The sequence below is a fragment of the Zootermopsis nevadensis genome, unplaced genomic scaffold (assembly GCF_977971745.1).
Source record: "Zootermopsis nevadensis isolate Lab colony 2312 unplaced genomic scaffold, Znev_1.0 Znev_ptg000007l, whole genome shotgun sequence".
Taxonomy (NCBI): domain Eukaryota; kingdom Metazoa; phylum Arthropoda; class Insecta; order Blattodea; family Termopsidae; genus Zootermopsis; species Zootermopsis nevadensis.
The window spans coordinates 18,446,128-18,461,970 of record NW_028259139.1 but is presented as its reverse complement, the minus strand read 5'-3'; the positions used below and the strand labels follow the sequence as shown (position 1 = coordinate 18,461,970).

General features: G+C 38.0%; 1 protein-coding gene across 1 annotated transcript; it reads left to right on the top strand.

Annotated features, from left to right (window-relative positions):
* Positions 1–2,874: 2,874 nt before the first annotated feature.
* Positions 2,875–13,283, top strand: LOC110826775 (uncharacterized). The gene is made up of 9 exons (XM_087344499.1): positions 2,875–2,936; positions 3,618–3,781; positions 5,681–5,782; positions 5,973–6,056; positions 7,149–7,232; positions 8,372–8,467; positions 10,106–10,273; positions 11,380–11,610; positions 12,292–13,283. Exons 1-8 carry the CDS (start codon positions 2,915–2,917, stop codon positions 11,485–11,487), a joined length of 828 nt encoding a protein of 275 aa, XP_087200625.1. The 5' UTR covers positions 2,875–2,914; the 3' UTR covers positions 11,488–11,610; positions 12,292–13,283.
* Positions 13,284–15,843: the final 2,560 nt, after the last annotated feature.

The following is a 15,843-nucleotide window of genomic DNA, read 5'->3' as shown; positions in this document are numbered from 1 at the left end:
CAAGAGATGTAGAGATGAGTCTGAAGAGGATTCGAGAATCGTGGGGGAAAAAGTAGTAGAAAGGGTCTAAGGACCATCAGGAATGCAGGGAAAATGCACCGAATGCCAAGGTCCTCAACGGCCCTAGGGCTTGAATCAAATAAAAATGTTGTCGAATGGCAGGAAGATTAAATTAATCAGTTGTAAAAGATATGGAGGGAAGTGGTCGTGGCCTAACTTTAGGTACAATCCCCTGATTGTCTTAAGAAACTGTTGGAAACGAGGACAAATCCATCATAATTGCTGCTCTCTGAGCCAAATTTCTTGCCCATTACCTCCGGAATGAAAAGAATGAATGCTAATCAACTGATCACGATATTTGGTATAATTAGGCATTGGGTTTGATTGAACACTTTGCCCATTTAATTACATTGTGACATAAGGATTTTAAGCATTACTTTTGCATATATTATAGCGTTAACTTTATATTTAGAAATAACAGTAACTTGCTAAAGAAAGATAATACACATTCCTTTTAAATTTAAGTAAATAATGCTGTGGGATAAAGTCACATCTGAGAAACTGCTAGTTGCGGGGGTGGCCGAGAGCATCCTGCATGCCGTGAAACATGAAGACCCATTTTGTTTTTATAAGAGTTGGTCAATAAGCTCTGTTCAGTCTAATTCACACCCATTAATGTTTCCAACGAAGCCTTCTCATTGGAGGCGAACTAGTTAATGTTCTGACTAATAGGTGATTATTCACTTAATATCGCCGGAATTTGCTTGTATAGACTGGGAAAAGTATTTTTATGGGGGGTTGTTAAATAACTTTGGTCCAGGCTACAACATTTTAGTTATTCAAAACTGGAATATGAAATGATAGATAAAAATAATATTCGTGGAACGAGTTACAATTAGTAAGCTTCTTTTGCTCTGAATAAATATATTTCACTTATTTCGTGAAATTAACGACTTGTATGAGACACTAGGCAATGCTTTTAGGATGACGAAAATGTCTTTAAAATTTTATTTAGTAACTTATTGTGTGTATTTGTTATTATTTTAAACCTCAGATTTAACGAAACTTTCTACAAGTAAGACTTGAGGTTCTCACAGCGGTGAGTATGAAGATTTCCGTTTTCTGGGTTGTTGCGCTGTGTAGTCTGGTCGATGTTAACCAACGTTTCAGAGGTCATACTGCCTCCGTCATCAGGGCGGTGAGTATGAAGATTTCTGTCTTCTGGGTTGTTGCGCTGTGTAGTCTGGTCGATGTTAACCAACGTTTCAGAGGTCATACTGCCTCCGTCATCAGGGCGGTGAGTATGAAGATTTCTGTCTTCTGGGTTGTTGCGCTGTGTAGTCTGGTCGATGTTAACCAACGTTTCAGAGGTCATACTGCCTCCATCATCAGGGCGATGAGTATGAAGATTTCTGTCTTCTGGGTTGTTGCGCTGTGTAGTCTGGTCGATGTTAACCAACGTTTCAGGGGTCATACTGCCTCCGTCATCAGGGCGATGAATATCATGTAATATTTACATATTGTTTACAAATAATTGATAATTTCTCTTCTGTATGTAATGGTTAGATTCATTTGTAACTTATTATTACTGTAGGGTAACCTTTTGTTATTATTATGTGAAATTTTTATAATAGTGTGATTTGTACTTTATAATAAATATTGCATTATTATGACAATTTTCACACCCAGTTGTCATCTGACTATCTTATGGAACCATGGATTGTAATAAATATATATGTAAGTTCTTTTAGGATCTGAAGTCCACAGATACTCGAGTGTAGTATGTCCTCCATTCCTGGCAATGAAATATGCAGAATATACACTCCATCATAACCTCAAATTCTTCTTGCGTACATTTTATGTTCCCACAGATTTTCTCATCTTGCAATATATGAATTTTTAAAGTAATTTGGATTTACAGATTGTTCCTTTGTAAAATTATGTTCGGGATATGTAAAATATGGAAACATTTGTTGATCATACACTCTGAAAAATGGCAATTGAAAGCTATAAGGAAGTGCTTAAATAACATAATTCAATTTATTAAATACCTTATGGTGCTTTGTTTCATTCTTTCATCATATGTAAGGAATGATTTTAGTGCAGACGAATATTTTACTTCTTCTTTGTTTCAGTAAGTATAAGATTAATAATTTTAATACTGCAAAGACAATAAAGGAACAGTTATATTTCTCGTACCACACATTACTGTAGTAAGAGTTTGGCTTGTGCTTAAAACATGCTGTATGCGTTTGGGAAGTTGGCAAGCCTACCCTTGAGAAATACCCAGTCATTCAGCTGGTCATGAAATTTCCTACCTATGTAGGAAATTCAGTACTCCCGAGGACTAATTCTACATGCATATAGTTGACCATGTACGGTTGGGGTCCCCTCATACCACCGCATGCCGTGTCTTCAAATTGCGGATAGAGGGACGGCCTCCAGGTATGCTGCAAATATATTGAATAAGCAGTCGTGGGCAGCCGTTGAGGGGTTGTTCCTCCAGCTTGGGGGTTGGGGTAAGGTAAACTACCTTTCGCCGTAAAAAAACATTGCTACGAACACATTAACTAAGCCTCGGGCCAGGACGAACTCTTTGGCATGAGCATGGCAATTGAAAAAGGATATGAGATTTGGGAGATGTGAGCTGAAGTAGACTGGATTTTGTTGGCCAGGACGGCTTTGGTTAATTCGGTGATGAACTTTCTGATTCGGTAAGCCATCTAGTCAGTTATGCATATAGTAGGCTGTGGTTGATCTAGCTGTCATTATTTGGAGTCCATTGTCGGGAAACAAGTATTATAGCATTACAATAGAAACGTTTTACAACAATCCATTGTTTCCAATAAACAGTTATTATTTGCATTGCCCTAGAAACGTGTTGTATTAGTGAGGACATAATTTTGTTGTAAACATGTTCGGAAATACAGATATTGGTAAGTAGAATTGTGAATATTTAAAATTATTATAATATGTTTGAGTGCAACCATATTCTGTAAAGGTTTATGAGAATGTGATTGTGTATGGAACATTGCTTGATAAGTGTCACATTCCCATCAATTCCGACCCTATAAACAGAAGTCCGAAATGCTTTTCAAATTTTCATTTTCGGAATTTATCTTGTAAGGACAAAGTAAAAGTTATTTAGTTCTACGTTGCCAATATAAATTACTAAATTACTATAATGGCTTCAAATAACTATAAGTTGCAACTTTAGAGAACAAATGATTCGTGTAAATAACACAAACAACGTTTGGAGGTGGCAAATTCCGTTTGCGTCAGACTGCAATTTTGTTTCCAGTAACAAAATCCAGACACTCGTAAAGTTTTATAAATCCAAAACCACAATTTTACCTCTTGTTATTCATTGGGTTTGAAACTCTGCCTCTGTGGTCAAGAAAATAAGAAAGACTAGGGATGCCCAAGGACCAAGTTCAGATGCAGAGGAGAATATTGTTTGATTTTTGCGTGATAAAGCGGCGGAAGTCGTGACGAATTTGCAAGTTAAAATAAAGAATGGAAATTTTTGAGGAGATTAGTGTCCATTTTCGAAGGGGGACCACAGTAACAGGCGAGCTTAAGTATTGGAATTAATGGTGTAATATTTGCTGTTGCAGCTGTCTTGTTTCTACTTTGCCCGAAGGTCGCTATCATTGAAAAGATCGCCTTCCAGATAAAGTCTCCAGAGCAATCATGCACTGCGGTCTTACCGAGCTATTTGTGTCCTTCCAATGTGGTTTGGTTCTTGGCTCTGATATTGTTAGGATTATACGTTTACACGGTAAGTACGAGGTAAATATTTCTGATCGAATTTGTGGGTTGGTAGGAGAGCACAGAGTAGTAGACCAGTCAGCAGTACTTTCATTGGTCCAGGGTTTTAGTTGGCGCGATTGGAAGGAGAGAGTATTATGCAATTTTGTTCCGAGAAACATTGAAAGCGGCAGCTTAGTTCACACAAGTGGATGTAGGTTAGTGCTTAAATAAGAATAAATACGAAACGCGATGTGCAGTTAAATTCTCTGACACCTGAAGTGTTATTGACGTGATTTGACTATCATAAGATAGATAATCTAAGGTTCGGCTAAATAACTCAGGAATATTCTTGCACTTTCGGCGTGTAACCCGACGTTTTAGAGCTGCTTGCTGCTCCTTAATCAGGATGTTGGTTAAAAGATAGTAGATAAAATAGTACGTCGGTAGAAGTATAGTAGGGCACATGCCCCAAGAACCCAGAAAGCAGTTATCGTAATTCTCGGCAGTGTGAGTACCACAAATTGTGAGGTATTTCGTGGTTTTATTAAGTGTCTTCAGTCAAATAATGTGATATTATCGTTAATTAGCTGATGGTTCTTTCTTTCCAATTCATTATTCACTGTCGTTTGGCACTATGTAGTTTTATGCACATAAAACATTGTCTGAGTGCATATTAATAGATGTTTCTGATGTAATCCCTTATTTTGGACATATATTCTGAACGGCTTCTGTGGGGAAGGTGGAATCTGTCTACTGTAAATTAATCTCAGTGATCTGAGATGACGTATGTTGGCCAATGTATGTATATCATTTTTTACATAATGAATAGGCCTATGCACATATATAATTTTCTTGAACTAATGAAAATGCGTATATTATAGTCTTTGTCCTCCTTGAAAGATGAAGAAAATTAATTATTCCATGTAAAGTCTTTGTGGCATTAATAAATAGATAACAAATATTGTCAAGGTTAATTCTCTCATGAGAGAATGAGATGAATAGAGTAATGTACAAATGGTAGTGTTTTTTTGATGTAAAAACGTCTATATTTTACGGTCAGTGTCATTCAGCAAAAAGTGGAACGAAAAAATGGAACGAAAAAGTGTAACAATGGTTTATCAACAAATAAACAACAATGGTTACCTAGGAAACTTAATCTGTTTATCAACAAATCGACAATAATGGTTACCTAAGGAACATCTATTTACTCGGCATTTTTGTTACCTAGAAAACGTCATGTGTTTACTCGGCATTGTTGTTACCTATAAAACATATCATTACATTACTTTACCTTACCTTACATTACATTCAGCTACCACAGACCCATCTTAAGCGTAACTAATTCAAGTTAAATAAGAAATGTCTTAATCAAACTTATCTCAATTGTAAAGCACGTATAAAGGAAATATTTAGAATGAAGCCAATATATAATCTTCCTTTCCGTATAGACGTATTTACGTCAAATTCTCCGGAACCGTGGTTCCACTATCACTTTTGTCACCAAGGAAACGTCATCTTATACTCGGCATTGTTGTTACCTATGAAACATTACATTACATTACCTTTTCCTTATTATACCTTACCTTACATTACATTACCTTACCTTACATTATTATACATTACCTTACCTTTCATTTCATTTCATTAAATTCAGCTACCACAGACCCATCTTAAGCGTAAATAATTCAAGTTAAATAAGCAATGTCTTAATCAAACGTTACTCAATTGTAAAGTATGTATAAAGGAAATATTTAGAATAAAGCCAATATATAAACTTCCTTTCCGTATAGACGTATTTACGTCAAATTCTCCGGAACCATGGTTCCACTGCCAAATTTTGTTCTGGTATCAATACCAAATATTTTACCTATATTTCCGCCCATAACAGTGACACACAATTGTAAATGTTATTTTCTCTTGGTGCCAGATTCTCATACCAGACCTGAAGGTTTACTTTATTGGAATGGTAGCTGACATTAAAGAAGTAGTAGGGAGACACAAAAATGAAAATCCAGCAAATAATGAAGTGGTAAGTGGAGCCTTTACTGTCAAAATACTAAATTTCATTACAATTCATCCACTCACAAAAGAATAAAATTTGTGTAAAATGCCTGCTATATATTTGTTAACACTAAATAAGAAATGCAATGAAGATCCTTGCATTGATATCAGGGATACAGTAACGCTCGATTGTAAATGTTGTTTTATTGTTGTGCTAGAGTCCCACCAAGAACAGGAAAGCAGTGTATCAAGACGAGCCAGACGAAGGACTAGAAGGAGATTCGGCATCTCAGAATAACACGGTACGTATCGAGCCTTTATTCAAATTGAAGTTCATTGATGGCAAAATTGAAGCTTTGTTACAGAAGGATGTAAATGCAATGATAGCATATTCAGTGAATTTGAATATGCCGAATAGAGTGTGATATTTACGCCTCTTCCCCCATTCGCCAACTCTTATATTAGAGGAAACAAATGTTTATTCACTTTGTAAATGTTATTCTGGGTACTTGTGGGTTATCGGGACACATCGCTTTAAAAGTATGTTAAGTTAGCTTAGGTTATATTAAGTTAGTTAGGTTAGCTTAGGTTTGTTTAGGTTAGGTTAGCTTAGCTTAGGTTAGGTTAGCTTAGGTTAGGTTAGCTTAGGTTAGGTTAGCTTAGGTTAGGTTAACTTATGTTAGGTTAGCTTAGGTTAGGTTAGGTCAGATTAGGTTACGTTAGCTTAGGTTAGGTTAGCTTAGGTTAGGTTAGGTTAGGTTAATGTGTGTGTGTGTGTTTTAAGGAAAACTATTCATTTTTATATTTGATCCACAAGCCGCAATCAGCCTGTGGGAAGTGCGTTCCAAGCCTCTGCCTGACAGGGTAGGATATCCTACCTGTCCTCTTCAGTATTGTAAGAATTAAAGTTGAAATTCTGTTAAATTTGATCCACTGACAACAGAATTAGTTTATAGAGGAATGTGTAAACAGCCTTTTATCTTTGTAGGTACTGTAAGAAAAGAATTAAAGAAGGTCTTTCTACAAATACCAGAGTACTGTGACGTGAGCGTAAATATTATTTTCTCTTTGTTCCAAATTGTCATTGAAGGCCCCAAATTTGTATACAATTCAGTCGTTGAGGCCATAAATTCCTATCTTCGAAGAGCTTTCGGGAGATCCAAGAAGGAAGACGTACCGGATGAGACGGTCGTAAGTGACCAACACTTACTGGCTAACCGTTTAAACTATCATCATATTTTGGGGTTGCAGTGACAAAATACCAGATTTTGTTGATGTTAATTCACAGGCAACAGAGTCAGATGGATGTAAATTACCTTATAACTTTGAAAGCACTGTAAATACGAAAATTAAACAAAGGTCTATCTACTAAATTTATTTTTTTCTTTTACTAGACTCCTGTCATGAATGCTGAGACTGTGTGTCCAGATGATCTAGAAGAGAGACCGGAAGAATTGGATCTGCCTCCGGAAGTGATGGTAAATTTGTACTCCTTACTGCAACCGTCCTTCCACACTCTGCATCTCGATGTTTGTTTAGGTCACTGGTCAAAGCCAGTGACGTGCCAGGGGCTCGTACAGTTGCAGCTTCGATCTTTTTAATAAGTGCGAAAGGGATTTTACGAAAATTTTATAGTGGGCGTGGGTTTAGGTCGGTGAGCATGGGACTCCGATTCCCAGAGAAGATACGGAGAAGGCGGTGGTGGAGTTGATGTTTTACGTGGGATGAGGGATCTCGAGTAACAAAAGATGCCACTGGTGAGCCTGGAGAAGATCAATTTATTGTCTCTTGAGACACTCTGAAGACGAGTCGCATTTTATACTAGGCAGTTTTTTGAATCAACTATTGTACAAAGAATCTGCAGTAAGTGGTGCATGGTCTGCACGACCTGGAGATCATACACTTGAGAGCTAAGAGAGCCCCGCAACCACAGTCGCTCTTGAAATACTCCTGTATTACGTAATTTGCCATAGAATGTGAATTAAATGCGGCAATCTGATTCTTTCAGCGGTGGGAATGCGCCCATAAGCTGTATTGAAATTCAATTGGTCCGTCACAGCGAAGCGATGGTCGTAATGCAGTCGTTACCTCACATCTGGAAAGGGTTCATTCCACGTCTCGGATGGCTCAAGTGCACTTTGTTTACGTCTCGCTCCCTCCAGACGGAATGTCGAGGAGGGAGACACCCAAGCGACTGCGTGTGGCTGCATTCTTTCAATTTAATACATTTAACAATGCCAAAATTAATAACTCAGTCAAATTTAATTGAAATAAGGCGTCTAATTACACATTCTTCGTTTATATAAGCCAAATCTACTGATCACAGCTTGGTTTACCTTTCATCTCGAGGTTCAGCCCTTTCGGGAATCGCACTATGAACTTGGACTGGCACATTACCATGTTGAATATCTTTACTGTTATGAGCTTTGGGATTGTATGGTCTAAATACCAAATTTCATGAAAACTAAATCCACTTGACAACACAATGAGATGCATAATGCATCGTTTAAATTGCATTCCACAGCATATTGTGAATTCTAAATAAAATGGACGTCATTCTAGCAGTAACAGAGTTCTGAGAGACATAAGCGTAAATTTTGTTTTCTCCTGGTTATAGATCGAGGTCCAACAGAAAAAGATTGAGGTTATGCAACATTTAAATCAAGAGTTGGAGGCGGGACTACAAGAGGAAATTTTAGCAAATGAGCACTTGGTAAGTTTTGGGACCCTTACTTTCTAGGACACTCTTGCTATTATGAAAAATGGTTTATAACCTGTAACATATTAAGGTAAGATCACACCCTATGACGTTGTTTTCGACAAGATTGTCATACGCGAAGGAACGGGGAATTCTCAATTGGTAATTTATGAATTCTGTTAATGTGTGTAAGTATCGTGTAATTTTAACACAAAAGGAATAAACGTTTTATTAATTACGCTGCTTATTTAGTAGTGAAAATTGTCAGGTGAATGCACATTTATTGTTGTATTTATTATTGAGACAGTTTATCAAGCAGAAGCTGTGAGGTAATCAAATTCTCCTTTTTCGTTGTTATTGCATTATTCAAGCTTAAACTATTTCCCACTGCCAAGAGATTTTTCATTTTTTATGCAACACATCGGCCAAGTATAAAGAAATTGTCAATTTTGTATACTATTTTTGACGTAAATACGTCTATATTTTAGGGTCAGTGTCATTCGGCAAAAAGTGAAACGAAAAAGTGTAACAATGGATTATCAACAAATAAACAACAATGGTTACCTAGAAAACTTTATCTGTTTATCAACAAATCGACAATAATGGTTGCCTAAGGAACTCGGCATTTTTGTTACCTAGAAAACGTCATCTGTTTACTCGGCATTGTTGTTACCTATAAAACATTACATTACCTTACCTTACATTACAATACATTACCTTACCATACCTTACATTACAATACATTAAAATACATTACTTTACATTACATTCAGCTACCACAGACCCATCTTAAGCGTAACTAATTCAAGTTAAATAAGCAATGTCTTAATCAAAATTTACACAATTGTAAATTATGTTTAAAGGAAATATTTAGAATAAAGCCAATATATAAACTTCCTTTCTGTATAGACGTATTTACGTCAAATTCTCCGGAACCGTGGTTCCACTGACAACTTGTTTTCAAGGTCGCATGGCGATTAAGTGAAACAGCCGTGGCTGTTGTCTGCCTCAAAGTTGTGTTTGTCAAAATTTCCACAGAAACCTCAATCATAAAGTGCAGCTCATGGACCTGATTTTGTCAGAGTGATTTTGAATATACAGTGAAGAATGCTGTTAGTGTTCGAGTCATTTATATATTTTTGTGCATGTTTCTTTGTCTCGTGTCAATTTACTTACTTCACTGAGATAATTCTGGAAATATGTTGGTTCTGCGACGACTTACTCCTTCATCCAGAGAAGGATGTAGTGTCCGGGACCAAAGTCTGTAACCCTCGAGGAATGCGGATACTGTGAAAAGGATGGTAGAGAAGGGAAGAAAATATTCCGAAGGAAGGCATTAACCAATTTTTTTTGCACTTTTCACAAATTCTGCACGTTTATTTCATTCAGTATTTTTCCATATTATGAACCTGGTTTAGAAGTGCTTGTGCTTTAGTTTTGAAATCTTCTCTGAAAGTGCGAACAGTAGGTGCATTGAAATACAAAGATTTAGCTCCCTCACTTAAATTTTAGGAGTGCAAATTGGATTTGCTCCGAGATTTATACCCATTGTAAAAAAAATCAATGCTGTGAACACTGAACTGGATTTAGATCTCTCCTCCTATATCATAATTATGTGACACATAAGTGTAAATGTTATCATTCTGGTCCTAGGATCAAAACAATAAGCTCGAGGTAGACGATGACCCCGAGGTGGACGATGACCCCGAGGTGGATGACGAGCTCGAGGTGAAAGATGAGCTCAAGAGAGACAAAGTGAAACGTCTCATCAAATCGCTGAAGGCCGGGATTAAAGAGGAACGTGCAATGAACGAAATCTTGGTAAGTCGGAAGCCTGTACTGGCTAGAAAGTTTCCACTATCACATACATGAACACACCATATGATGATCACATGTGGCATTGTTTTCTTTATAATTAGTGGAACAGGGGATTTCCAAGTATGATTTATGAATTCTGTCACTACATGTGAGGGAGAGTAACATGTCCCTTTCACATGGAAATAGGGTCCTGTAGCCTGGTAATAGTTACTGATTCCTTGCTGTCTCTACCTGTAAGGTGACTGATGAAGGACGCAGCAAAATCCTTTGATCAGTTGGTCAATTCTGAATAGTTTGTTTCACAAGTCAAACTGAACGACCTAGATTTGGTGTGTTAGTCTTAGGTTGGACTGAACGCTATTGTCGTAGGTTTGAATGCCTTCCAAGGCATGCGTGTCCACGTGCATGTTATTTAAGCAGCAAACAGATTCATTATTCACCGCTATAATTCTCGCAATATCTTCTTCTCCCCAGGCGCTACAGCCCGGAGTGTGCTTTGGCCTCCCTAATTCTCCCAATGTGTTGACAGGTTATTCATTCATCCAGACAAGCTAGTCTTAAGACTTATGAAAAGAGATTACAAAGTGTGTTCAAAGTCAAGAAAACTATATAGCCTGCTCCAATGGATATATGTACATGAAAAAGTTACAATGAATAAATTTTTTTTCAGTAGTGCACTTAAACAGCTTTGAAGTCTGACATTTGAGAACATGATTGGAAAGTGTCTGCACATTTCCATATTTGCTAAAAGCGAACAATAACTAGCAGTAAATAGGACTAATCACATCCATTTTTGCGAGTGGTATTAACTGTGTGGGGAATATCAATGTATTCCCACAACCATGAGGGGGAATTGTCTGTTATTACATGATCACCTGAGCAACACCTCCCCTATGAAAAAGATCCCTCCCGCTTACACTGAAGGCTGCTATCAGAGATGCCATATCTAAATCTGACATTCCTTGGAGCATGCAGACTTTATGTGCTATGCATATGTTTCCTAATATCATGGTACCTTGAAGAAGAAAATAACTCATGTTCCATATATTATGAAAAACACTTCCTTCCCCAATAGTTCGGATTATACTTAACATTTTTTACTATTCCAGGACAAGACGGTGTCTATTCAGGAGAACGTAATACAGGGACAACAGGACATCATAAAGGCTCTCCTAGATATGTTGCAAAACACTGGCCGGAGGAACGTGAATGACTAATCTGCTTCCATGTCTGAAGTGTATGTCTCCATACATGGAGGAAATGATGAAAATGAAACTGGATATTATGTGTGAGATCAGGACACAGATGAAGCAGAGGCCGAAATTGCTGAAGAAAATGAGGTGAGAGACAGTAAATAACAACAGACAAGAAACAGTTTCCAAGTTAAGCACAAGGCACAACCAAAATTATATTTCTTAACTGGTATTGCTGTGGGTTTCCCTCCACGTTGTTCCCTTCTTTTCCAAATGAATAGCAGTTCATGACTACTCCACACTCAATCATATATTATTGGGGGCCGTGGAGAAACGACCCGTTATATGTCGCAATTGCACAGAGAAGTAGTCTAACCCGTACTTCCAGATTATTGTGTACCAATGACATCAGCGATATCTTATCTGCTGAACCGTTCCCATGACAAAGTAACTCCTCACCGGATTGCATGAAACACGTTGATAGACTGAATGCATGTGAGCAGATTAAGTTCGTCTTTATGCATTTTTTTCCCATACCAAATCGTCTTCTCTCCTAGGCCCAAATATCCTCCTCAACACCCTGTTCTCAAACACCTGCAATCTGTGTTCCTCCCTCTGAGCGAGAGACCATGTTTCGCACCCATACAAAACAACAGGCAAGATTATTGTTTTGTAAACTTTAGTTTTCAGGTTGGAGATGTCCAACAACTTGAACAATTTAAAGACGCATTCGCTGGAAGTTCTACTCCGTTGCTCTGCCACTCGAAGCAAATTGTGTGATGGAAAATAATTTCTATTCAGTTTTAATTTGAAATTTGCTCGCTGCAGGCGCCTCAAGCATCAGGAACTCGTGACGCGACTTCGGAAGGGTACACGTGCACTCAGAGGAGCGACTTGACGAGATTACTGCGTCTGCGCAGCTTACAGAAAACGGAAAATGCGAATCCTTGAAGCCACTCGGCAGGACTCCTTTGACAAAGGAAAGATGTCAACTTGCATGAGACAGGATTGAAAAACGCGAGTTGGATGAGAACCCACAAACCCAGTGCACAAGACGCCCAAAACCGGCTGTGGTCGTCATCTTGTATAAACTTTATTTTAATTTATTCTTACAAAACTACGCAGAAAGATTGAAGAAATTTGGATCGAGTATTTGAAATATGAAACTAAATCGCGCACAACAAAACTTTTCCATTTAAAGTTTATTAGACAGAAATTATTGCGTTGATATGAAGAAAGAGTGGCCGCGCGGTCTGAGGCGTGGTCTTGTGCCGTTTGGTTTGGGTTCGAATCCCACTCAAGCCATGGATGTTTTTCTGTGCTGTGCTGTCCTGTGCACATAGTAGAGGCCTTGTGACGGCCGATCCCTCGCCCAAGGAGTCCTACCGAATGTCTATAGACCAAGCCAACGAAAAGTTGGGACCCGCAGTGCTCAGGCACTTGAAGAACGGGTCGTTCCCAGTACCCAGTAATAGCTGAGCATCAAAATCAGATAGCTTATTTATTACCAGTTTAATGGAAATATGTCCTAACCTGTAACTATCTACAAAAATATTATCAATGGCAGAGTTTGAGTTATTTTGAATTCTTGTGGGAAATTTAACTGTAGGTGTAAGATTAAACGTTGCTAAAAGAGAATTTAGACATTGCTTACGGCAGCTTTCAGAGAGATAGTCAATATTTATATCCCCACAGATGACAAATTCCGTTTACGGTTTGTAAAGATAGTCCATAATGCTGTTTAACTTGTTAATAAATGTCACATGTTGGTGCTCTGTATATTACTAAAAACATAATTTAGATAAATTTGTATCAAATTACACAGCACAGCATTCTACAATTACGTTATTATAATATTCTATTTCAAGCGCTCTGTCTTCCAGTGAACTAGGCTCAAAATATTTCTTTGTACGTCAAGTGTCCGGACGACTCTATTATGGAGATATTTTGTGACTTCCTCATAGATAGAGACGAAAATCTTGGTGGCTTTGGTTGCTGTCCTCTGAGTTGTAGCGCCGTGCAGTCTGGAAGAAGCTTACTAAGGTTTGAGAGGACCCAGAGGCCTTCATCGTCGCCTTGTTGATGAAGACAGGAAGGACATATGAAATGTTGGTAAAGTAAGAATGCCAGAAATTACAAAGGATTTTCTATCTACTCAGCTGTAAAGCTTAATATTATTATTAAATGATAAGTAACATCATTGCTAAAAAGAAACTTTCTTTCAGAGACTGTTTACATCGTTGTAGAAGACCTCTATTTCATGTAGTTGCCATTGGAAGGTTTGCCTTTTTTATTTGAGTTGTTCGTACTTGCAATGCCAAGCATTCTGAATAAGAGTTTCAGAACTGACTATGGCTGTACATTAAAAAAGTCTGTGTACTGTTTCACAAAGTTTTAGAATTTTAAACTTTACACTGTGGTGTGTAGTTTCTAAACTAGTTAACTGGTGTAAATTAATTGGAATTGTAGTAATCTGCGTTATGACAGTTTGTAGTCCTGTTTGTGGTTACCAAGGTTTTGCAGAAACCTATCACCTCCATCTTAAATCCTGACTACGTGGCTTAATACCGTGGAAGATTTACATTACGTCTGGAATAAATATTTGTTGAATAACTGCAAATCATGGAAAAGTGAAATATGTAATTTTCTCCAGCCTGCTGTCATTTCTTTGGCGTTCAATTCAAACATTCCCTTCATCGCCCAATTCTCGAACACTCCGAGTATTGCTCTTCCCTTAAGCTGGGCTGATCAAGTAAATTGTACGGTGAAGAAAGCCTGGAAGGCACTTCATTTTACAACGCGCGTTCTCAAAAAGGGGAATAGTAACACTGAAAGTCTAGCCTACACGTCACTAGTGCGTCCGATTCTGGAATATGGGGCTGCGTGCTGGGATCCTTACAGCGAGTTAGAACGGGTGCAAAAGAAAGCATGTCAATTTGCATATCATAGGAACTGAAAGATAGGACGTATGTAGTAAGTATGCTTCTTGAACATTTATGTAAGTCACTAGACAGTTCACAATAACAACAAATTCCATCATCTAATTCCCTTAAACATGCTCGGAGCAGCAGAGTCTCTTATCTCTTTCTTCTTGGCAGGATCAGAAGCAAAACATTTCCACAGTCACCCTGTATCTGGTTGGATGATCGTTCACCTCTGCTTAGGCATGTGAACGTGAGGCCAGTAATCAAGCTAGTCGGCTTTGGCTCTCAGAGGGCTGTTTCGCCATGGATTATTATAGTAAAATAGAAACTGACTCTGGCTGCAGAAGGTGCTACTGGTATTCGCATTGTGTTGGTATGGTGTTTGGACGACAAGATACAGTCTGACATTTAGATAAGAAATATTTTATGGAAATACTTTATAAATTTAAAATATCCACAAAGTGCAAATATGAAAATTAAAGAGTTTCAATCGAAATTAATTGGCATTTAAGGATCATAATTCTTTTGTTAAATAGTAAACTCTTCAACTACTATATTAATAGCAGCAGAGATGCGATTTTTAAGAAGCATAGACTGAAAAACTAAAACAGATAGGATAGAAAATGAAAAATGAAAGATAATCTAAGTCAAATGCCATGCAAGAGAAACTTACAAAAGAACAGAATTAGATGGTGTGGGCAATGGTTTATTAAGAATGAATAATAGACAAATCCCAAAGAAGGCTTTGAACATGAAAGTGAAAGGAAAATGTTCACAATGGAAGCTGTGATAAAGATGGGAATGTGTGCCAGGACGTAGGCGATCTAGTGGCGAAATGTGGGTTATTTGTTTCATAGTGCTTCGTGCTAATTTAATTGTGCTGTAGTTTCCGATCCTAGCTGTCCTCTCGCGGCGTCGCTTTCATAAATTATTTGAAGCTTTTTAGGTTATGGATATGTTTGGTAGTTGGTTTTTAATAGGTGAAGTTGGTAGGAACTTTTTGGCCTTCATTTGCCTGTAGTTCCTGACGTTAATAAGAGGGTAGTTGTCACTAATGACATTCACGGAAGTACCCCTAAGCAACTCGCCAAAACGGCTACGGAAACCTATGAAATGCTAAAGCAAGCATTTGGGGAGTCAATAATGGGTCGTGCACAAACTTTTGTGTGGCATTCACGTTTTAAAAATGGCCGACCCTCTGTCGATGATGACGAGCGTTCTGGACGAACATCTTCGAGCACAACGCCCGAAAATGTTACGAAGATTCGGCAGGCCATTCACGAAGATCGACGTCGTACCATCAACGACTTGTGCGACATTGTTGGGATAGGCTATGGGACCTGTCAGCTGATTCTAATGGAAGAACTCCACATGCGACGCATCATAACAATGCGCCAGCGCACACCGCCCTCAAAGTTCGGCAGTTTTTGGCCTCAAACACCATGGCCTTCATCCC

Coding starts and splice junctions, on each gene's coding strand:
- LOC110826775 (XM_087344499.1), top strand. CDS start 2,915: ATGTTCGGAAATACAGATATTG. Junction 2,937..3,617: donor GTTCGGAAATACAGATATTG/GTAAGTAGAATT, acceptor TTGCTGTTGCAG/CTGTCTTGTTTCTACTTTGC. Junction 10,274..11,379: donor GTGCAATGAACGAAATCTTG/GTAAGTCGGAAG, acceptor TTACTATTCCAG/GACAAGACGGTGTCTATTCA.